The sequence below is a fragment of the Strongylocentrotus purpuratus genome, unplaced genomic scaffold, assembly GCF_000002235.5.
Source record: "Strongylocentrotus purpuratus isolate Spur 01 unplaced genomic scaffold, Spur_5.0 spur5_scaffold_17, whole genome shotgun sequence".
Classification (NCBI taxonomy): Eukaryota; Metazoa; Echinodermata; class Echinoidea; order Camarodonta; family Strongylocentrotidae; genus Strongylocentrotus; species Strongylocentrotus purpuratus.
The window spans coordinates 23,729,149-23,753,036 of record NW_022145602.1 but is presented as its reverse complement, the minus strand read 5'-3'; the positions used below and the strand labels follow the sequence as shown (position 1 = coordinate 23,753,036).

At 38.0% G+C, this 23,888-nt stretch overlaps 2 protein-coding genes across 3 annotated transcripts in view; both read right to left on the bottom strand.

The window, feature by feature from the left end:
- Positions 1-4,484: 4,484 nt before the first annotated feature.
- LOC100891248 (transcription factor E2F8) lies at positions 4,485-17,941 on the bottom strand. Of its 2 annotated transcripts, XM_030987953.1 has the most exons (15): positions 17,637-17,941; positions 17,130-17,209; positions 16,673-16,803; positions 15,670-15,913; positions 15,021-15,088; positions 14,585-14,669; positions 13,741-13,783; positions 13,371-13,471; positions 12,879-12,938; positions 10,888-11,145; positions 10,221-10,494; positions 9,314-9,592; positions 8,661-8,835; positions 6,702-6,858; positions 4,485-4,594 (listed from the first exon to the last, which is right to left on the bottom strand). In XM_030987953.1, the coding sequence occupies exons 1-15, from the start codon at positions 17,909-17,911 to the stop codon at positions 4,578-4,580; spliced, it is 2,247 nt and encodes a 748-aa protein (XP_030843813.1). In that variant the 5' UTR covers positions 17,912-17,941; the 3' UTR covers positions 4,485-4,577. The 2 variants fall into 2 exon arrangements, with proteins under 2 accessions (XP_030843813.1, XP_030843812.1); XM_030987952.1 differs by lacking the exon at positions 13,741-13,783 and having other exon boundaries at positions 13,371-13,514.
- Positions 17,942-21,197: 3,256 nt separating this feature from the next.
- LOC574867 (thyroid receptor-interacting protein 11) overlaps positions 21,198-23,888 on the bottom strand; it is a 42,386-nt gene continuing 39,695 nt past the window's right edge. Inside the window, exon 22 of the mRNA XM_030988316.1 lies at positions 21,198-23,888. This exon is cut by the window's right edge and continues 1,366 nt beyond it. The gene's annotated coding sequence lies outside the window, so the exon portion shown is untranslated.

The following is a 23,888-nucleotide window of genomic DNA, read 5'->3' as shown; positions in this document are numbered from 1 at the left end:
ATTATTCATTTAAAAAAAGTACCTTATCATTGTAGTCTAAAGAATATCAACAGTTTGCATTTTAAAATAAATTTCTATTTAACCTTTTTAAAAACTTTCATGAAAATTTTTCTATTACAATAAAAAATGTATTAATTTACCCATGAAATCTTAAATCTACAGAAAATATATAATATAGTATCTTGATTTGAGATATTTTTTGTTTAAATCAGACCTAGACATATGTTTTGTTTTAAAAATATTTATAAATGTTTGTGTTGAAAAAGAAGCAGATTACAAGGAAGAAAAGGAGAAAAGAAATAATCATCAAGACTTCGACCGAAACAAAACTTTGGCTTTTTCTATAGATAGGAATATCAATACATGGTTATACTTGTAGAATCAAACAACTTTGCAATACACATGACATTTACAAATAAAAATCATTTAAAAATATTGTTTAGATAATAGAGTGTAAAATGTCAATAGGACTAATGTCTGATGCGGGATAAAAATTTCTCAATATTGTTTCATAACAATTTCACTCTGTTTTGGGGCCAGAATGGCATTTAGTCATACACATATACTTTGATACAAAGTTAAAGCACCTCTTGCTCTCAACAAACGATATCTTCCTGTCTATAGACAACTTGTATGTCGTCTATTGTAATAAAAAAAGCTGAAAAATGGCAAAGGCAGCACAAGAACATGTACAGTCAAACCTGCTTTAGTGACCACCTGTCTACAAAGACCACATTTTTTGTTTCCCTTGAAAATGGTTTCTCATTGAAACATGTACTAAAGGAACCTGTCTACAAAGACCACCCGTCTACAGAGACCCTTTATTGTGTTTCCCTTGGGCGGTCGCTATAGACAGATTTGACTGTTATATGATCAGCATAGAATTTAATGCATAAGAAAGCAGGATAAACCAGAGGAAACCTCAACCACACACAATCATTTCTGGAATAGTATATAAAATCAATTAGCATAACTCCATGTACATGTACAGTTAACAATTAAACTATCCATACCCTATGTAAGTTTGATATTTTTTGCATTTTTCATAAGTGAAGAATAAAAGGTTGACTGGATGAATTAGAGCCTTTGATGCACATTTTAAGATATAAACGTTAATATGTCAGGTTCTCAAGACACACATATTGGGACCAACCAATTTTTCACTAACTTGAACAATTACAAAACTTGGTAAGGGTATGTATAATTTAGTTCTTAACTGTATATGTACTTTATTTGCATGTTTATATGGCATTTCATCATTCAAGTTCAAGTAGGTGGGAGCATTACAAAATTCCCTGCGAAAAAGACAAAATAATACCTTTGCCTCTAAATGTTTGCAGCATTTGCATGGCATTCAAGTTCCTGTAATGGCAATACTGTCCTCATAATGCAGTCAACAGGCTTAAAATAATTTTGTTTAAATAAAAAATCCTGCTATGCATGTAAACATGATGTAATGCTGCTGTAAAAAATCATGGAAAAAGACTTCAAAATCAATACTGGATATTTGTCTTAGTCTCTTGGAGGTAATAAATTAAATAAAAATCAAGATAAAATATATACAGATATTCATGATTTCAAAAGCATACACATCAATGTTTACTTGCACTGAACCTAGCATATTTTACTATAAATGGACAAGTGCTTTGTCCACACACCATTTCAGCACTTCATGGCACTCCTTGCAGTTACTCGCCTCACCTACCATCCCAGTATAGCTTCCTGAGTGAGCTGCCAAAGGGATTAATCCATCAAGTATCAGTCTTGCTTTAATACACATTTTATAAGGGAGATTAAAATATTAGATAGCTTGCACATTGCATAGACATGAATCTGAATTTAGGCACTTCTGGCAAATAACTAGTCATTATTCAAAGAAATAATTCATCAAGGCATATGTACCATCTCATAACAAGCATAAAAGTTCAGCAAATGCTATCTCAAGTTTCCTGGCTTGTATCGAGGGTTCAGTGACACAAAGACGTAGCCCCATATTTTGCCAAAATAAGTATTTGATATCAAAATGTTCAGAAACATGTGGGCTAGTGAAACATAGACTTAACTCCTCAAGACCCAAGTCATTTGAAGTGCTCAGCAACACATAAACCCCTTTTTCTAAAAATGGCCAAAATGGCCAAAATGGCCAAAACGTCTTTGTGTCACTCACCCCTCGATATACATGTAGAAGGATGGGAACAAAGATCATTTTCTTTGACAAAGTATGTCTTCTAATGCGCATCACATTTTATCCACACTGCTAGCCTGATGTGATGAAATCATTGCAATTCGTCTGCCTAGGAGGGAGAGTGTCACCACTGACTGATAATCCTTGCACAACGGGACATGGAAAGATCCAAGGGCGGTGCTGAGGAACTGTGCTCGGGACCTCAGCATTGGAACTACCACAAGCCTCTCGGGCAATGACACCATTCACACGACCGCTCGAGGAAACACTGCCAAGACTTGCCGCCTTGGTGTCAGGATTGGGATTGTTCTGGGTGGCGAACCTTGGAGTACATCCTGGAGCAGGTCCATGAGCCACCTGCAGAGGATGCGGCCCACCTAGAGGACTTCTCATACGACAAACTGCCTCTTGGTGACACCTATTCCAGGAGCGCACTGGGGTTGTAGGATTGATGTTCAAGGGTGGTATGTAGCCTGCACTGGAAGTCCCTGATGGAGTGGGGTTTCTGGTACCGGGCCTGACGTGTATCGTATATGTCGTGCCGTTGAGTGTGTATGCAATCCCTGACGGGGGAAGTCTTTGCTGCATCCTTTGCTGGATCTGTTGTACTAAAGGTGACTTCCAGAGCTTGGACGGCCCTGTACCGAGTCCTGAGCTGACAGCAGGGATACTTTGCAGAGACCGAGGTAGGCTCTTGGACGGTCCTGTACTAAGTCCTGAGCCGACAACAGGGATACTGTGCGGAGACTGAGGTAGGCTCTGAAGAGAAGAGTTTGGTTTTGATAGTGCAAGACAAGCCTTAATCGCTTCTCCTGAAGAAGGATATGTCTGCAGTTGGTGTAAGGGCACATGGTGAGTAAGAGATGCAGAAGGATTCGTAGAACTGTCGTTGGTTGAATCACCACTCTGCAGATCAGATAGTCTTTGCACTGATGTAGGGCCTACCTGTTCCATATTTACCAACCCTTGACCAGGACTACAGATATCTGCAGGATGTACCATTGGCTTACAAAGCAACTTGGATGATGCTGCTGCTGCTTTTGAACGCATCAGATATGGCGGCAGAGTTGAAGACTGTGAACTAGACGTAGACATAATCGTAGGCGAAGGTTCATCTCCAAAAGTTGGCGGATGAGTGCATTTTCCTCCTGACCTTACCTTGGGATACACATGTTCAGTCTCAGGTAGCTTTTGAAAAGTACTTTGTGACATCGTTGCAGGTGCACTCTGTTGCTCTAAAGGAATCCCTTCCAAAGGCTTCAACCTGCCAAGATCTTCATGGCAGTCTTGAGGACCGGGGATTGTGGTATCGTCTCCAGAGTAACTAACGGATTCCATCCCCCTCTGGCTACTAATAAAATCTGAATTGAAGTACTTGATTGAAGCAGTGGAGGGCTTTGGCGTGCTTGTGAAGAGAGGTTCAGGGGATATTCCTGCACTGGCATCAACAAGAGAGCGATGTGGTGATTGATACATGTGGTGATTGGTCTGCGGAAGTACTGGCCTAGGGGATGCCAGAGCAACACCATGACCACCTGGGCTGGCTAGGGTAGTCAGCTTCGGAGGGGATGAGTGAGTTGAGGTGACTGTCGGTGATAACATCCATGGTGTGCTGACCGTCTTAACAACTTGACCGCTTGTGATCGTCGGGGAGGCGTTGTCACCCGGAAACAGCCATCGGTCAAGCTCACCGATGCTTACAACAGAGCTGGGTCGACTGGAACCCGGGCGAGCAGTGCCTCGGCTGGTACGCCCTTGAAGGAAGGTAGGGAAACCCGACAGCGATGGGGGAGGAAAGCTAGCAGAAAGCCAACAATCCTCCCAATTTTCTTTCCCACCCATATCCGAGAGCCTCTGCTCTGTTCTCTCAAAATGAGATTTCATTCCTTGAGCTTCCTTCAAAGTGCCTTTGCACTTCTCTCCAGTACTTGAAGAACTATCTTGATCCTTGCTATGACTGCTCTGCACCACATCTCTTGAGGTTTTCACACTGCCAGGAATGTCTGACTTAGCATCCTCTGGATTTTTTTTCAGGCTTCCAAACTTTCCTCCAAATTTCATTTTCACACTGTGAGAGCTGTAGTTGTGTTCCCTTGATACGCTCACTACGCTTGTTGTTCTTTTCACTTCATCCAAGCATTCTTTTCCAAGTAATTCACTGTTTGTTTCTAGGTATGGGACTATAAGTCCATTATCTGGGAAACTGTTGACTTTTCTTTGGTCTAGTTCTGAGAGAGAGTGACATCTAGGCATTTTCTTGCTTGCATCCTTGGGATTATCGCCTGTATGCCTCGAGTCTTGATGGGTTGTCTCAGATGGTTCTTTATCCAGGTCTATTGTGAGACGGCGTTTGACGTGCTTGAGGGCCGCTCGTCTCAGTTTGGAATCATTCCTAACAAGTGGGGTCTCCTGTCATATGTAAGAAAATATAAATGAAATCAATAAGTCACCAATGTTTTTATCAAATAATTTTAATTACATTTTACTCTTGAATTTCTTGCGTTTGTATGACATAGTTCACTTTTATCTACAATATATGATGCACAGGAAGTGGAAAAGGTTGAAGGCTTGGTCGAGAGAGGTGGAAATCAGTCTGTAATCCCACAGGCTTACATGGATTATCATTTCTCTAATCAGACCAAATTTCAGGCAAGTACAGGGTGTCTTAAAAAAACATTAATTTCTGCTCATATATAGGAACACTGCTGAAAGTAAAATAAAAAATAAAAAAATAACATCCCCAAACAGATAAACAAAACATGTAATATATTAGTGTCTGGTAATCCAAAATAATCACTTGGTTGGTGGCGTTGGTGCATTGAAACTGAACTTGGGTCGAAATCCATAGAGAAACATGGAGAAATTCCACCTTTTGAAAATCAGTTCTCTAAAACCTTTTACAAAGCTGATTTATATTAAGTAACAAAACTGGAAAAAAATGGACAATAATGCTGTAACTTCTTAACAATTATCAAAGGATCAATATTGCATGCAGTTGGTTGGAAATAAAATGATAAAACAATGCGAAAACAAAACTTGAAACAATGAACAAGAATGAAACGACAAGAAACTAGAAGTTCCCAAGATAATCTGGAATAGAACAATGAATTTCTCCGCTGGACCAAGTACCTGAATCAGAGACCTGTTCACAATCCTACTCTTTTCATTTGTTGGGGGGGGGGGGGGGGAATGATAACAAAATGTGAACAAAACTTGAAACAATGAACAAGAATGAAACGACAAGAAACTAGAAGTTCCCAAGAAAATCTGGAACAGAACATTGAACTTCTCCGCTGGACCAAGTACCTGAATCGGAGACCTGTCCCCCATCCTACTCTTTTCATCTTGTCCTGTCATAGAGAGAATGAAGGTTGAGTGGAATCTAGAGTCTTTCTTTACAAACCAATTTTTTATTTTTTATTTGTATATTTGAACAGTTGTCTTTTTAATCAGACCAGTATTTTATCTTTCATGGTTTCATTGTACGATTATGTAGATATGTTTTGTGGATGGATATTCTTTTCAATTTATATGTATCCTTGATAGTTGTAAACATATACATTTCAGCTTTTTAGCTGCAGCATGTCCATCATTGTATTCTCTCTTTTTCGAATTTAATTGAATCACTCTTTAATATATCTCAAAATTTTGCTGTGTAAATCTGGAGTATTCAAAAAAAATTCTCTTGCGTATCCCCTACAGGAATTAGAGAACCAAGGTCCATGACTTTCCATGACTCATTTATGCCTTTTTCCATGACCAGATAAGTATCAATTTGGTTTGGGTTGCAACATCCAAGTGTCATACCACCCCCATTGTCAGTTCTAACTGTACATGTAAGGCTACCATAGCCACACACAGCCCACATCCAGAACCATTTATTTTAATGACTTTAGAAAAACAATTTTATTTCCCATGACTTTTCCAGGCTTTCCATGATCAAGGGAAACCTGTTAATTACTCAAAAAATAATAATGATGACAATTGTAAGACACAGAATCATAGAAAACATTGAATTCAGGGCCATTTACAGGTCTGGTGTGTAACCAGCACTTAATCTCCCGAGACCTATTCACTGCATTGTGACGTGTAACCCTATCGGGCCATGTTAGCTCGATGCAATAATACAAATAATAGGTACACATATATTACGCACATGTATATCCATCCATCCCAAGGATGCTCAAGGAACCTACAAAGTAAAATGAAACTTGCTTTCTAGCGACCACCAGCGTAGAAAGACAACTTATCTATAAAGATACTTAGATTACATCTCTTGTTTCCCTTAAAATTCCTTTCTCAATGAAACCCGTTACTAAAGAAACCTGTATATAAAGACCACTTGCCTATTTTCTTGTCTTTCTTGAACAGTCTTTATATACAGGTTTCACTTTACCATTATTACCATGGCTTTAGCCTGGCTGCCAAAAGCATTGAATTCATACCAGGTACCTATTTACTACACTTGGGTGGTAAATGGCATTAAAATGGTACTTTTGTGTGCACATTATCTTACCTGTTTCTACTTGGGCGGAGCTGTGTTGTGGGTGGGGTGCTGGGGTGTGTGCTTGGGGGTGGGGTCCTTCAGGCATGCTGACAAGAGGGGTGGGGTGGGTGATGATCACGGTGGGGTTCTTGGCAGGCTCAGAGACCGCTACCTTGGCAGGTGGATTCTAAATAGAGGGAAAGAAGAAGAGCTTCAAATAAAAAGGATAGTCTAAACATTCAGGGCATGATACATGCTAAGCTTCAGCATTTGCTGATGACTGATGCATACAGATTGAAGTGTGTTATTTGGTTTTGTTTTTTTGTAACCTTCGGTACAAGTTCCTTTTTGTGATTCCATGATTTAGGCCAAATTATTAGCTTACATTCACTTAATATAAGATCTCATTCACAATCCCAACATGTTACTAAAACAATAAAACTATGTATGAAAGTATTTTAAAACTGACATACATGCCAGCTATCATGAAGATGTAGGGACACTGATTTTCCGCGATCACGGAAAACGGACGGAATTCACGGAATTGACCATTTGAAACGGAAAATGCAATTTCGAACGGAAAACCGCGGAAAACCCCTTTTTCCTCAAAACTTTTCATTTTTCAAGAAGAAAATCGTAAAACTTACACTATTTATGTGACTCGTTATGCAGTGAAAAAATATTGGGCCTCAAATCATGGTTAATAATTCCGAATATTTAGCGATATTCGTCAGATTCTTAGGAGACAGGGCACTGCCATTTTGTTTCGCTGGACCAATAGAGATTGTGACACAAAACACGGTACAAATAGCAGCGAAACGATCCTATTATGCCAGCTAGGCGCCTAGTATTACGTAGACGTAATACTAGGCACACACACGCCAGTAGCGGGCGCTACGTGCGGCGAGATTGTACACACACGCTGTTGTACAGTTAAAAAAAGGGGCTGGCATGTGCGCCTAAAATCGATCGATCGCGGACATGACAGCCAAGACTGAAAATGTTTTCGTTGACGTCGGTACTACTCAGCATTTCCGTCAGGAATATGTCGTGTTCTGACACATTCCGCTCACTTTAGTCTGCTAGTCTAAGTTCGAATTTGAAGTTGGTAAATCTAAACATTTGATAATTTTTCGTAGGTCTAGCCTAGACTCTAGGGCCCGTAGGGGTCTATATTTTCACTAGTATTTTGCATCAAGTTTATCCAGTCCCGTCCGTATGTTTTTGAGTGGTTATCAGTGGCTTGTCAAAGGTGGCGGCTTTAATAGAACATTTGTACCCTACAAGTTCATGTTTTAATGAAAATCTTATGTAAACGGAATTTTTGTTTTTTCATGTGTACAAAGTCTATGGCAAAACGGAATTTCCGTTTTTCAGCCCATCTGAAACGGAATTCAAGATTTTCTGAAACGGAAAAGGCCATTTTTTGAAACGGAAAATCAGTGTCCCTACAGATGCATTCATGAATATCTTTATTATCAAGGCAGATCAATTAACGAAGCTAGCATACAGATGCAAAACACCAGGGGAGTGTTTCGCAAAGACTAAGATCGACTTTAAGTTGGACTTAACTATGGCAGGCCATTCATGCCACTAGTTGCTCTCACCATTGGTCTCTCAATTATGATCTTTAGATAATAATTTTTCCTTCAATAAAGAACTATCGAAAAAGGTGAATTCTGTAGATATGTGACCACGATTTGTACGTCCTGTTAGAAACCAATGCCAGGAATGGTTAGAGGAACTAGTGGCATGAAAGGCCTGCCATAGTTAAGTCCAACTTAAAGTTTATCTTAGTGTTTGTGAAACACTCCCCAGGGCATTGTTGCACAAAACCATCCTAAGGTCAAAGTTTGTCAACATCCCATTGAAACGGCTGTATTAAACTTACAAGGGCTTCCATGGGATGTCGGCAAACTTGCATTTATGACTGCTTCATGAAACGATTCTCAAGTCTAGAAATCTAAGGAAATAACTCAATCAATTTACCTCAACATTTGTTTCTGACTTGACCTTCTTGATAATAGGATGGTATTCAAACTCCTTGTCCAGCGCAAGCTTGACCGCTCGTTTGCTGCGTCGTATGATGGTCACTAATTGGTTGGAGTTAGGAACTCCAGCACACTTGATTTGGGTTGCTCCTGACTCTGGCTGAGCTACTGAGCTGTAGACAAAGAAAGGAGATATGTTGGTTGTCAAGCTTCATTTAAAATGTGTTTATTAACAAATTCCTGTATTTCTATATCTCTATCTCCCTCTCTTTCTCTATTTCTCTCTCTCTATTTCTCTCTCTCTCTCTATTTCTCTCTCTTTATTTCTCTCTCTTTATTTCTCTCTCTCTCTCTATTTCTCTCTCTATTTCTCCCTCTCTCTCTCTCTCTCTCTCTTACACTATCTGTGCACCCCCAATATATATTGGAAATAATTGGTTTTCAGACTTGATCAAATCACATTTTGACTTCACTCAACTTTCACTTTCTGTCCCTGTCCGTAACATCTTCTATCTGCTCATGCATCTGGTATAATTTTTTAGGATGCTGAATCAAAATTTATTGAGCCAAACCACAAAATGTGGAATAATTATCGCAAAAGAGATAAAGCAGAAAAAGTTTTATCAGTCCTTCTGAACCAGCGGCCCTTACCTTACAGTCTCATGTTGAGTACCATTGACGGCATTCCTAGAGCCGATATCACTGCCATGAGGAAGCTGAACCCAATTCTCTTGTCTCATTGGCAGTAAACGGATGACGGAGCCTGGGGTGGGTGATATCACGGCAGCGCGTGGCCCACTAACTAGGGCGCTGTTTGGTGCGACGATGGTTCGGCTTCCAGTCATGATGGTAGGGTTGCCAGGATCTGTTTGATGGGAGGTGCTTGCTTGCACGGCTGCCATGGTATTGGCATTCAGCAAAGGGACAAATCTAAACAGAAAAGGAAATCCAAGATTTAAACAAGACAACATTTTAATGTCGATGAAGACATCGTGTGAAAAAGTGGTATGTAAATCTATAAAATTATACAAAGAAATGGAATATTGGATTCATAGTATTTTTTAGTAGTTTAATACCACCCTTGCTTCAGCTAGGCTGCTCTTACAGATTTCTTCCCAACTAATTTACAAATTTTACAACCAAAACTCACGTACATGAAAAGTTCAGGATATTTGCGGGTGGTTCAGAAATGCAAATTAATTTATGCCACAAAATGGCTGTAACGTAACTGACCCAGCAAGAAAAGTTCTTATGGCGTGAAAATGGGAGTCGTTCAAAAATCAAGAATGTTTCTGGCTTTACAGGAAGTGTATCTAGTACATGCTAATGGATCAGTTGAGAAGAGGCAACTGTAGATACTGTAGTACTGTCAAACCTGCTTTAGTGAACACATGTCTACAAAGACCACATTTTTTGTTTCCCTTAAAAATGGTTACTCATTGAAACATGTACTAAAGGAACCTGTCTTCAAAGACCACTTATTGTTTTTCCCTTGGGCGGTCGCTATAGACAATTTTGACTGGATCACTTAAAGACAATGAGAGGAAATATCACTCACCTCTGCACATAGACCAATTTCTGTGCTTTTGTCTTAGAAGCACTGCTACAGTCTCCTCCCTGGCCTCTGGGGCTGGCTACCCCCATCGTGGTCATCTGAGAGGTGTCTCTTGGGCTCAGCTGATACTGCAAGGACTCGGGGGTCAATGGTGCTGGGTCAGGGGTCAGGGGTGAAGGGTCAGATGGGGTCACGGCTGGGCCAGAGAACAACAGTCTGGACACGCAGGCAGGGTACTTGTTTCGCAGGGCTTGAAACTCCTGAATGAAATCTTCCTCTGTTAATGGAAAGAAGAAACAAAATATTGAGAAATAGGGAAGTTTATTAGCTTTTGCATCCAAATGCTCAAACTACAATACTCAAAACATATTACAACTGTTATTTTGCAGAGAATGCTGGGTCTAATCAAGGAATAAATAAAATTTTAGCAAAAGAAAATAATACAGAATGTAGAATAGGTAGATCAATGGATCAATAAAAGGAATGGAAGGCTACACCCTTCTGTATGCCACAAAAAAAAAAAACCTCAAAAACACTTTTAGCCGGCCTTCCATTACATATTCACAAAGACACATGCACAGTTTAACCTCAAAAACACTTTTAGCCGGCCTTCCATTACATATTCACAATGACACATGCACAGGCACCTATAGCTATATGATGAAATCACCTTTTTTGGTGCCGTTGCTAAGGGTCGAAGAAGAGCTATTCTCTTCGTTCTCATCCTCCTCCTCATCCTTGACGGGACTGCTTGGGGCTGAGGAATACTTGCGGCACTCCTGCTCTGCTACCTCACAGATGGCGCTAAAGGATGCGGTCCGACTCCAGGTGAGGCGGGACTTGAGGGGCGTGGTCTTGCCGAGGGGTAGCTTGACCATCGCTGGGGTTTGTTTGTGGGTGGGGTTAGAAGACCAGGAATCAGAACTCACTGCACGTGGAGAACAAAATGGCAAGATGGAATTGATAATAATTACAACAATATTTATATAATATTGGATGGCTTTGAGTGTGATACAAGAATATATTGTCATAGCGAGAGCAATATATTCTTGTATCACACAAAAAACAAAGCCATATAATATTATTATTATTATCTTTATCAGGCTGCCTAGAGAAATAACAAAAATTTGACTTACCTCTGTAAATATTTTTGTTATGTAATTTTGTAAGCATTATGGTACTTCTTGTTTTAAGAACTCCTAAATAATCATTATTATTCATTATTATCTTTATAATTGATTTACATCAATACTTAAAGTTCCTGGATGACTGATCAATACAAAAACAATATTGGCCAGTCATCCGGGTACTGCGCAAAATATATTGAATACACTGATTTATTGTACCACTTGGAAGCCTTATATAGATATTAATGAATAATGATTATTTAGGAGTTCTTAAAACGAGTAGTACCATAATGCTTTCAAAATTACAGAATATAATGAGTGTGAAGAATTAATATGAATAGATGATAATAATAATAACGTTTTATTTACCCAGGGTAGCCACTTCAGTTATAAAACTGCTCTCCCAGCGGGCCCTGCATAACATAACATGTTATTATATACCTCACTTAAGTAATCCAGCAATCTGATTGGTCGAAATTGCATTCATAAACTTTAACTGTTCCCGAAAATTCCCGGTAACCATGGTTAAAAACAGTTCAAAATCCCAATAACCATGGTTATTGGGAAAATAGGTCAGTCTCCATGGTTACCCCATAGGTTACATGTTAAAAAATGGTCTGAGCGATCGAGGATACCGTACGTGTGCGAAGAATTGGTCGGTAATTTCAATACAATTGAATCTCGATCGATCTTACCGACAATTTTATCTTGCATTGTTGACATGAAGACGAAAATAAACTTCCAAAAACAAAAAAACAACATCTGCCGATAGATCTTGATCTAAATTCGTGCCAATATGCATTGCAAAAGTAAAAGAAGGGCCTGTTTAATGGAGCAGCCGCAAAACATCCACCACGCGAAGCACAATTCTAACCTTCCCTTGAGCGTATAAAAACAACTATTGCTCTCAAAGCAGTCATTAATACTATACTATTACCCTTCTCCAATCTAATATGCTGAGTGCCTAGCTAGAAGGCAGAAGGTCCCATTGTTATAAGTCTTTGATATGACTCGGCCGGGGATCGAACCCACGACCTCCCGTTCATGAGGCGGACGCTCTAACCATTGAGCCACCATACCCGGTATAGATTCATAACATAGGTAAATCATTTTAAGTTACCAAGGAAAAAAGTATGTTTTTAGAGATTATTTGAAAGAGGCAAGACAACATAGTGCTCTGATGAAAAGTGGGATATTGTTACACTTTTTAAAAACAACAGCCATTGTAAGATGTTTTTTTGGTAGATGAGTCTGGATTTGGGAATAATTACTTTACATTTGGTAGAAGAATAGCCTGTTTTCAAACAATGACCCGGTGCATATGTACTGTAAACCTTTCACATATTGTATACATGAGTGCTATAAAGCTACTATCGACTGATATAACTAAACACTTCAAATGTTTAAATCAATTGATGGACTGTAGCAATATCAGCACATGACAGGCAATAACTTTGGAGCGCCAAGACTGTCAAGTCTGACAGACACGCTCACTATACAAGAACTAACTATTATTATTATCCTTAATACATACCAGGAGGGAGAGGAAAGTAGGAATGCTTCTGGGTCGGTTTAGTGCCTGTTGGAAGTTCACCTGCAAAAAATAAAATAGATTACAAAACTTGGTAAGGGTATGAATAATTTAGTTGTTAACTGAAAGTGTTGTTGTTTTTTAAAGAAAGGAATGACACATTTAATAGCAATTTATGTTCATAACTCCATAATACTTTGTAACATATGGGGCACAAATTATCCAATATCTTGGCCCTGATGTAAATCACAAACTCCTTCTACATTTAACAATAACGAATTAACGCTAAGGAAAATAGTAGAATCACCTGTACCCTACTGCGTGATATCACTGATCTTTTTTTCCTTTTTTTTTAATAACTAAAAGTCAATGGTGATGATGATGATGAACAGCATTTGTATGGCGCCATATATCTGTTTTAAAAAACATTCAAAGGCGCGAGCTCCTCCAATAAAATTAGCATTTAAATGTCTGGCTCTAACAGACACCACTTACTCCAGTCAACATGACTTGTATCTGGATCAGGTCCTATCCACCTGAATGCTGGCTTACGACTGCGTCCCTCAGACAGGTGAATCTTCTCAATCAGCTTCAGACTAGTCAAGATGTTTGCAATGTCGTACAGTCTTCTTACTTTAGCTGCACAGGAAACAGAGAATAATAATAATAATAAATAATAATAAAAACGGTGCTTATAAAGCGCTTACTACTGAAGTCTCGAAGCACTAGAGCAATAGAATAAAGCAATATTACCAGATCATTGCAAGAAACACGAAGTTTTCTCACAATTGTCCTAATTTGTCTCTCAAGCATTATTATTGTGAATTCATCAAAGCATTTGTGAATCTTCTCAATCAGCTTCAAACTAGTCAAGATGTTTGCAATGTCGTACAGTCTTCTTACTTTAGCTGCCCAGGAAACAGAGAATAATAATAATAATAAATAATAATAAAAACGGTGCTTATCACCGAAGTCTCTAAGCGCTAGAGCAACAAAATAGTGCACTGTTACCAGATCATTGCAAGAAACACTAAGTTTTCTCATAGTTATCCTGAATTGTCTGTCAAGCATTATAATGTGAATTTGTCAAAGCATAGCATACATGTATTTGTTTATTTTATTAATCAGCTTTACTTCAGACAAGTCAAGATGTTTGCAATGTTGTACAGTATTCTTACTTTAGCTGAACAAGAAACAGATAATAAAGCAATGTTACCAGATCATTGCAAGAAACACCCCAGGCTAATTCAGGTAAAACAATCACATTTCCTGTTTACATGTTAATGAATGGCAACTATGCGCGACAAAGATTATGCACGTATTCACCGAGCTCTGATTTTTTATACAAAATTGTGACAGGTACAATCACACCTTACGTCATCATAAGGAAAAAAAGCTGCAGTTTTGCAGAGTTTTTTCCAAACAAGGCCTTAGTTTTCTAACGATTGTCATGAATAACATTTCAAGAGATACATTGTGAATTACAATACTTTGTCAAATTTGTCAAAATATGGCATATTTGTCAAATTTGGCATATCTTTCCAGAGCAATAACTCCACCAAGTTCCTGTTTTTGTTTCAAGAAAATAAAATCTTTGCAATTTCTTAGTCTTAACACTTGGCTTGACACTAACAGGTGCCCGAGACACATCATGCTACCCTAAAATCTTTTAGTGACAAAATAAGATCCATATATCTCACATAACTTACTCTTAAACTTTGCATTCTCTCCGATCTGATAATTCTGGTCTCCTTTCAGGATCCTGGCAGCTACGTCCAATGAGATGATCCGATCCTGAGGGATAAGACACAAACGATATCTCAGATTTTTGTAAAAGGGATGTTTTCTCGTACAAAGTAGCAAATTTTCACAGATAATAATGGGCGAAAATCAGTATGCCATTGAAGGGATCGGTATATCTCATACAAATACACTAAAACAAAATGCAAAAGAATCTGGAAGAGTATTGAGTAGGACACCTGCACAATTCTCAAAATCTAGTATGAAAAGCAGACAAGGGGCACAATTTTGGAGCTGTTATTATTGTCTTGGAGTTTTTAAGCAATGGTGTTCTCATTTTTTCATGTTGGACATCCCGTACTACACTACATGTGTAGGTTAATCTAAGAAAGAGTTGATACATACCTTACACACTAAGAAGAGCATGATGAATTTCTGGCTCATCACTCCTAACGTCTTATCTCTCTTTGTATCTGAAATACAGAAAATGAAAGGTACACTAATAAATAAAATTGATATTCTGGGAGGAAGATCTTACAAAGAATGTTACATGTGGAGGTCAGGTCCTTTTCTATAGGACATCTTGTATTAAACAGTACCACTACCGGTAATCAGAGTTTCTTCTCACATTAAAAAATGTCTACAGTTAACTCTGCATATGAATTCAAAGTCGCACAAGTTGAATCAAATTTTTTGCTAAAATACAGTATATGCAAAACATGGGTTATTAACACTTCTTAAATCAAATATTGAATAAGTGGAACAGATTCAAACTTAAGCAGAGTTTACTATTTCTTGAGTCATTTGTGTCACTTAAACCAGTTAAGGTAAATGGGTACCTGGCAGGATTTAATTCCTTGTAATGCTAGAGTGACATTATGACAGCCATGCTAAAGCCAGAGTAATACTTATGTCTTATGGAGTGCCAGGAGTGTCAAGTCCGACGTACATGTAAATGAGCACTATACAAGGACCCACTATTTAGTAATGTATTTAAAGCATATTTTTCAATGGACTTGTACTTTATACTTTGTACTCATAAACAAAATCTCACCATCTTCCCAGTTGTCTCTCCCATCTTTCCTCATCTCCGTCTCCACCGGAGATTTCAAGAAATTGCTGATATCCTGGAGAGGTTGCCTAGCAACGTCCTGGAGTGGTTGCTTAGCAACGTCTCCCATCGTCCTGTCCGGTCCGTATACCGGTGATTTGCTTTCATCCATCGATAGACTCCCGTCTTCTAATCGACTGTGAAGGAGAGCTAGCTGCTCAGCAAACTTCTGTCTCTGACCTAGGCACTGTGCCAAAGAAACAAATAATAATAAATAATAATATTCAGCTTTTATATAGCGCTTTATACAAATGTCTCGAAGCGCTTTAAAATATACTATTCACCCAGTCATTGGATTCAGTGCTTGCCCACACACACTGTGCACACAATCTCCTCTCCCTGGGGAGCATACCAGCCAGGCGTTACTTGACGCTCAAAAAATGTTTGACTAACAATGACGGTCGCATCCTACCGGGTACCCATTTAACACCTGGGTGGAGAGTAGCAAGTGCAGGTTAATGTCTTGCCAAAGGATATTAGTGCCGTGTCGGGAATACACAGGAGGGGTGAGCGATTTAGCTAGACTATAAAGTATTACAAGGTAACTTTTTTTCTCAGTATTTAAACATTATTCATTATCAACCATTATAGATGATGACGTGGATCCTAATCAAGTGATTGGTTGAGAGCGTACACGTGACCAGGCATTTATTTTGCCTAAATTGTAATATTGATAATCATAATGACCGATCATTATCAAATGCAACGACCGGTCATTAGCAGAATCATGTAATAAAACATAATTTTATAAAAACAAATAATACACATCATTTTGTAAAATTACCCACATACAATACCTTCAGAACAGTCCAAACACCCTGGGCTACAGCCTCGGGCGTGTTAGAATGTTCCAAAGGTACCGAGTGTGGGTAATTCTTACTAATGCCCTCACTGATGTGTATTACTTGTAAATCAATCACTAAACAAGCATTGTTCGTATCTGTACCTTTAGTTTTGCTAGTGTCCTGTAGAGATGTGTCCTGCCATGCCACAGGTATCTGTTCTTAGCTCTCCGGCTGACCATCTCCACACTCTCAAGGACATTCACTATGTCATAGATTCTTCTTCTCTCAACGTCTGCAAGAAAGGCAAAAAATTCATCATGTTTGACTGAATCTTACACAAAACTTTCACAAGGATCTTTAAAAAATATAACATCCACAATCATATCTTATCGATTTTAGAGTTTAGAGCTTTAGTCAAGTATTTCACATACTATACTGTTAGGACTGCAAATGTTTATCAAAAGTGCAATAAGTAAAACTGTGCTCTAAAGATGTGGTAACCCCACCCCCTCCCATCATTTAAAATATGAGGCTTTAATATCAAACCAATGATTAATTAATTCTCTAATTTGCACCCCCAGGTTTCCGTAGGAAAAAGGGTTCTGGTTCATTACTTACTCAAATCTTTAGAGATCTGATCCAGGGAGATATCCATGGCCTTTCCATCTTTCGGGTAATCAGGATATTTTGTCAAGAATCTGAAAAGAAAATTACCGGTAAGCATCATTAATATTTTGAATGCAATGGCTCCAAAGATCAGAAACAGAGTGCGAGAGAAATTAAAATAAGCTGAAAACTTTCAAATCAATAAATGTAGTAATGCTCTAAAGTTGACTCTAGACAGATGCATATGATTTTGTATCAAAACAATTGCAATCAAACTGATACAATTTTTTATCAAAATCTTGATAGTCATTATGATAAATGCATTGATAGAACAAGATCCAAGATGACCCGACATTCACTCTACAAATTCATAATTATTTTGGGTCTTTTTTGACATAAAAGTTTTCTAACTCTTTATATTCCATTAGAAGCCAATAACTTTGATGCCTACTTTGACTACATTTAGTATAAAATGAAGTATGCTTGGAATATTTAAGAGATCACTACAATCACACTTACTTTTGACAAAGTAATCCAAGAGACTTGGCTTTCCTGTTGTTTTTCTCTCCTTCCTCTACTCCGTTTTCATCTGAAGGTGACAAAAGGAAAGATGTATCATGTCCAGATGATGAGTTCATAGTGGAGGTTTCTTGGTTGGAGGATGACACTGTTCCTTGGGGTCTAGGTAATACTGTTCCTTGTGACGCCGCTTCGACCATGTCATCAAACAATCTCGCTTTTTTCTTTTTGTTCTCCATGTTTCTGATCTCCGGACTCATTGCACTGAGCAGCATCTTGAGGTTTGCTGTAGGGGTCAAGGGGTCATCGTTGTGAACCAGATTAGTGTCCTGTTGTTTTGTTGGGGTAACGGGCTGCGCAGGACCGATCTGATGATCAGAGGTATGAACACCTACATGTAGCTGCTGAGTTCTGAAAGACACCCCGCGATTCATGGATGAGTTCTTCAAGTTAAAACTAAGATCACACGACGTGAAGCCCCCGCTTGAACTGAGGTCCGCGCTGAATCCTGATGAATTTGGGGTGAAACCAGAGTCGTTCGTAAGATTTGAGGAATCCATGTGATTCCAGCTTTCTTCTGTCCTCTGTTTAAGATTCATATGGGGTAGGTATTCCACACTGACATTAGGGCTACTTGATTTGGATTCTCGTCCATCTCTGCTATCGCTCGTCTCCAACATGGAAGAGAAAGGGATTTGTATGCTACCCCCATACTCCATAGATTCATCATCACTCTCACTATCATGGTCCAAGGGTTGGAAGTGATTTGGCAACAACATGCCGGTCATAGTGGAAGCTAGCTCAGCCATATTTACTTCAGAATGGTATCAAACTTCTGCAAGAGAATGAAATAGAATAAAGAGAATGTTGTAAATACTTTTGAAGTAGACCTGTCCCTACTAAATGGAACCAACACCCAAGGGTATTATTGTGTTAGAAATAGAGGTCTATCACTCAGGTCATTTTATAGATGGAACTTCATCTTTAAAGTTTGTTAGAATTTTGTTTAGAAGAACGGTTCAAGTTAATTTAAACAAGGTTATGGGTGTCTCATCGCGCACTCAGTTTTGTAACCATAGACTAGACTCTAGGTCTACTCGGCATGTAGATCTAGACTAGGCTACCACTTTTTTGTCCATTCTGGACAAAAATTGGATGAATATTGGCTTATTGCCTAGACCTTCTAACGTTAGATCTAGACCTAGATTTTTTTTTTGGGGGGGGGGGCCGGGGGGGGGGGGGGGGGGCTGTATCTTAACATTTTTAGTGAGCCTTAAAATTTTAAATGTGTTCTTCTGAGTAGAGTATGGTTTGAAAAACAATCCAAAAAAAAGGCAAAAGGGAAAATTGAAAAATCGTTCAGAAAAAACTGGAAAAAAAGTCCGAAAAAAAGTGAAAAAGTGAATGAATGGTGCTGTGGTGGCTTATTTCACAAGAAGAATGGTCAAAAAAATTGTGCAGTAGATCTAGACCTAACGTAATAGAGGTCTAGATCTATATGACACTGTTAATTCCAAATTGAAAAAGAAAAAAGAAAGAGTCTCGTGTCAGGGTCTAGAACTAGTAGTAACTAGTAGACCTCTAAGTTAGAACTGTCTTAAGCTTTCCGTCTGGCGTCTGGCTTGCGCGGCAGCCGGTGTCAATGCGACCCAGCAGCCGTTCAGAAAGCGCGCGCCCGATAACCGGCGACACAACATTAACAATCACCGCCCATTAATTGCAATTTTGCATGCACAAGCTTTCATTTGATACAGAACAGTTGTGTGCCTTCCCTTTGGGCATCCATAAAGAGACCATCCATTTTGTAATGTTAATAAATCTTTTACAAATATCAAAGAATTAAGATCAAACAATATTTGTAAGTCGGTCAATCTCTCGATAAATAAATTCGCTGCAATACTTATTGGCGCGCCCATTTGTCTAGGCAGAACGGAAGTCGATTTACTACTGCAAAATATCATCTAAAACATCAACACTGTCGCAGTTTGTTCAGTTATCTATGAAAATCATTCATCTCTAATATGGCTTAAGGAACAATACATAAATAACATGAAAAACATTTCCTCACATGCTGTGATCTAAAAAATGAACGAAAAATAAAATCAAACGAGTTCGATCTTTTCCCAATGCACACACACAGCAAACGACACGTCGACAAGCTGCATTCACTCCCAGCTCCATTATATTCAGATTCTGATGAAAACTCAAAATTTCCAAATCAACAAATCGTCTCACAATGTCTCCAACATTTCCTTTCAAAATACAATTTTTTTATAGATACATTCAAGCGTTATTTACCTGTGATTCTAAGGTATTTTTATCTCCCTTCTTCTGATTGTCTACGGCTTTGCAATTCGTCGCATCGTCGGCGGCGGCTTTGCATTACGTTATCGTTCGATATCGGGGCGCGATCGCAACGCTACTTTTTTCAGTTCAATTTTGGCGCGGCATAATGAACACAAACGGAGCCCGCCTCTTTTTCACTGCTTCCCGTCAAGACCACCTGTTTGATACACATTCGTATGTACGGCGTTCTTGTAGCTGTGCATCTTCAAAAATGAAGAGCTTGAGACCAAAACAACTTATGAATGAAGGTAGAGGCGTGGCGTAGTATTGAAATTAGGTGACGTCAAGAAATACTACTTTGATGACAATCACGTGTACCTTTTCTTCTCAGTGCATGCAGTCAATGAATCAGGTGTTGTATAATATAAATAGACTGAAAGGCGCGCGCTTTGTGAAACGGGCAAAAGTTTGGGCAAGAGACGGGTATTTTGGTCTGTGGTCACCGGCTTAATTCAGGGGCGGTTCCCCATGGCTGGAGGGTAGCGGTATAGTCACGGGGCCGGGTCTGGGTCTGTTGTTTAATTGTCAGATATATTTTTGGGGGTTAATTCAACCCCATCCCCCCCCCAAAAAAAAAAAAGTAATTATCCAGCAAAATCATCACTATTTATTTTGGGGGGAATTGGACCCTAACTTATCATAGTCTATACTGATTGAATTCGTTCCTTAAAGGGGGGGGGGGGGGGGGGTAAAGGATTATGTATTCTTGTCTCCACTAGAGGAAATGTGTTTTCCACCAGCATTTACAATGTATACCAAGCAATTTGAAGCACAAAGAAATACAACAGGCAATACAAATACAAAATGAGTAGAATAGATTACACAATATATAATAAGGGTGTGGGAAAATATTTATATATTATAAGTTAAACAAAATATTCCCTCTGGATCAGGAATTAACTGGTAAATGTTCCCAATTACATTACCCCTAATATCATAATCACCAACATTATCATTCTCATCTTCCCCGTAATCATCACCATCATTATCACCATCATTACCACCACCACCATCATCATCATCATCATCATCATCATCATCATCATCATCAATACCATCATCACCACTACCATTATCATCACCATCACTACCATCACCATAATTACCACCACCACCACCACAACCATCTCGACTTTGATCATCATTACCATCATTGCAACCTTGATTCTTACAAAGAAATATTTGACACAATTGAGCAACTACAGGAAACCAATGTATGCTAATATAGATTTCTTTAAAAATGTATCATCTATTTCTGTACAATATCAATTTGTTGTATAAATATCCAACATTTGATGGAAATATTTTACTAGAAATCATAGGCACTCAGCTCTGATTCGAGGCCTAATACCATCTACTGGCATCAGCATTGCAAATTAAGAATATCAATTGGGAAAACCCTGCTAAATATACAAACAAATATAATGGCTAGTACTACATTTTACTCACTTAGACTGTCTATTGATAACAATTAAAGAATCATAAATTGTTTAAGTATAATCATGAGCTACATATGATCTGCAACTGAGCGACAATTAAACTACTCTTTTCATCATAATGTTCTTTGTAAGCTTCACTAACAAAATGTTGATCAGGACGACCAAACAGCTTGCCAAAGGTTTCTCTGCATACATGTAGCAACAATGTCTTAAATGCATATTACATTATGAACCTAAGCTACATACTCTAAGAGATATATGATTTCAGGCCAGACTTTTCTCGAGGAAATATCGATGAAACAGAGCACAATCTATATCATAAAATTACCAAGATGCAGTGAAACCTGTATATATAAGACCACTCAAGGGAGACAAGGTCTTTAGAGGCAAGTGGTATTAATGTGCAGGTCCTTTTAGTACACATTTCAATGAGAAACACTCTTCCAAGTCAGCCAGAATCTAGCAGCACTAGAAATATCTTAGAACCCTGAAAACACAAGAAAATCTTTTCTCTATGGACATTCATACCACTTATTACATCTTTAAGTATTCATACAAATAAGAAATTAATTTTATCCTAGGTATTGGAAGGCATCATTCTAGTTCAACATAAACAAATTTTCACCCCAAAATCAAAGTATACATGTAGCACATTGAGCTCTTAGTGCATGTCCAATTCTGTATCCAAATTTTAAAAAATGAAAACATGTTTGAAATAACCAGTTAAGTATGTGAAAAAGTGGGTAGAAAATACATACACAGTGTAATTCTTTTTAAGTATTTAAAACAAGGATACAAATTTTCATAATCAGTATACTTCTTCTTAATCGTCAACATGACATGAAAATGAAAATTAATTTTCGAAGGATATACCAGTATAATGTACCTAGTAAAGGGTTATACAACAATCCTAAATATAAGCAAGACTGGCTCAAATCATTTTAATCAAAGGAATTATTACCTAATTAGCAGTTTGATTCAGCATTTCACCTACAACGCTCGCAAATATACACAAATTGAATTAAGGAAAAGAAATCATGGGTATTGCCATAAAAGATTACAGTGTTTGAATTTTGCATAATATTTTAAAACCATGAAAATAAGAAAGTTTTTATTGTGTAAATAGAGACTGTGCAACGAATTGGAAACAACCTTTGACAATTGTATCAATAATTAGGAATTTGAAATGCTAGAGCGCCGTACGGCAGCCGTGCTAAAGCCAGGGTAATAATCAGGAGCGCCAGGAGGGTCAAATCTGACTGACATGAGCGCTATACAAGAACCCACTATTATCATTATTATTAAATCTGTTCCTATGAATAATTGTCATAGGTTCGTTATCTTTATATCTATTAAATTCATGATTGATTACATTAACTGAAAGGAAAATCATTCAAAAATATTATGCAGTTATAGAGATTCTTCAGGTCTATCATAAATGGGAACATTGAAACAGTGTAGAAGAGCTAATTAAAAGTAAACACTTTTTTTACAATACATGTTGATAACATAAAACAATCATATTTCAAGAAGCACAATTCCATTCTCATTACAAACAAGTATGAAAATGCCAAAAATAAATATCTGAGCCCCGTCTAATGAAGAGTTGCGATTGATTTGGATCTAACCCAAGTTTGCAAACTCATATCTTTTACGTACATAGTTAGGATAGATATCAATCTGAAATAAGTTACAATTATTTAATATCAAGTTCAACTCTTTGAAAGACAGGGCCCAGGATATAAAATTACAAAAAAAAAACATTCCCACTTACTACATTTAGCAAAATAATCACTATTTGTCTTTTATATTCACAATAAACAATGTAATAATTCTATGCCTCAGGCTCTCAAAATTGCACAACAGAATTAAGAAGAAGATAAGGAAGAAGATGAAATGAACATATCATATGTAGGAGCCATATCCAGATATACAATTCAATTTAATGGCAAGTTACATCAACGCGAAATCTTCTTCCAGTAATTCTTGGTCAATAAAGAAATAATTATCTAATAATTAGAAAAATTAGCCTCTTCAAACGGAGTCACTAAACAATGAAATTTGATAGTCTTTACGATACGCAATTATATAACCTAAACTCTTGCTTTCTCTTTGCTAATACAACATAATGAAACTCTTATTTGGAGCATCGAAGCCCTGTGTCTTAAACTTAGTTTCATGCATTTGGACTTGACCAAGATATAATCATCAGTTTGGAGCCTGAAGGGCCTGAACTCATATACAGTTCACAAAATATGTTTTGCTCTTGATGTTAGGGGTTCCATGTGGCTATATTATATTCACCAAATGAGCTTCAAATATCACTTTGTAGAAGTGATATATATTCTTAATACATACTCAGTGAGCAATTAAATGTCTTGTTAAATAGTGTTAACCGAAAAAGCCACACACAATGTTGAATTACCTGATGAAATTAGATCTCATATTCGTTTGGCAGTAAATGGCT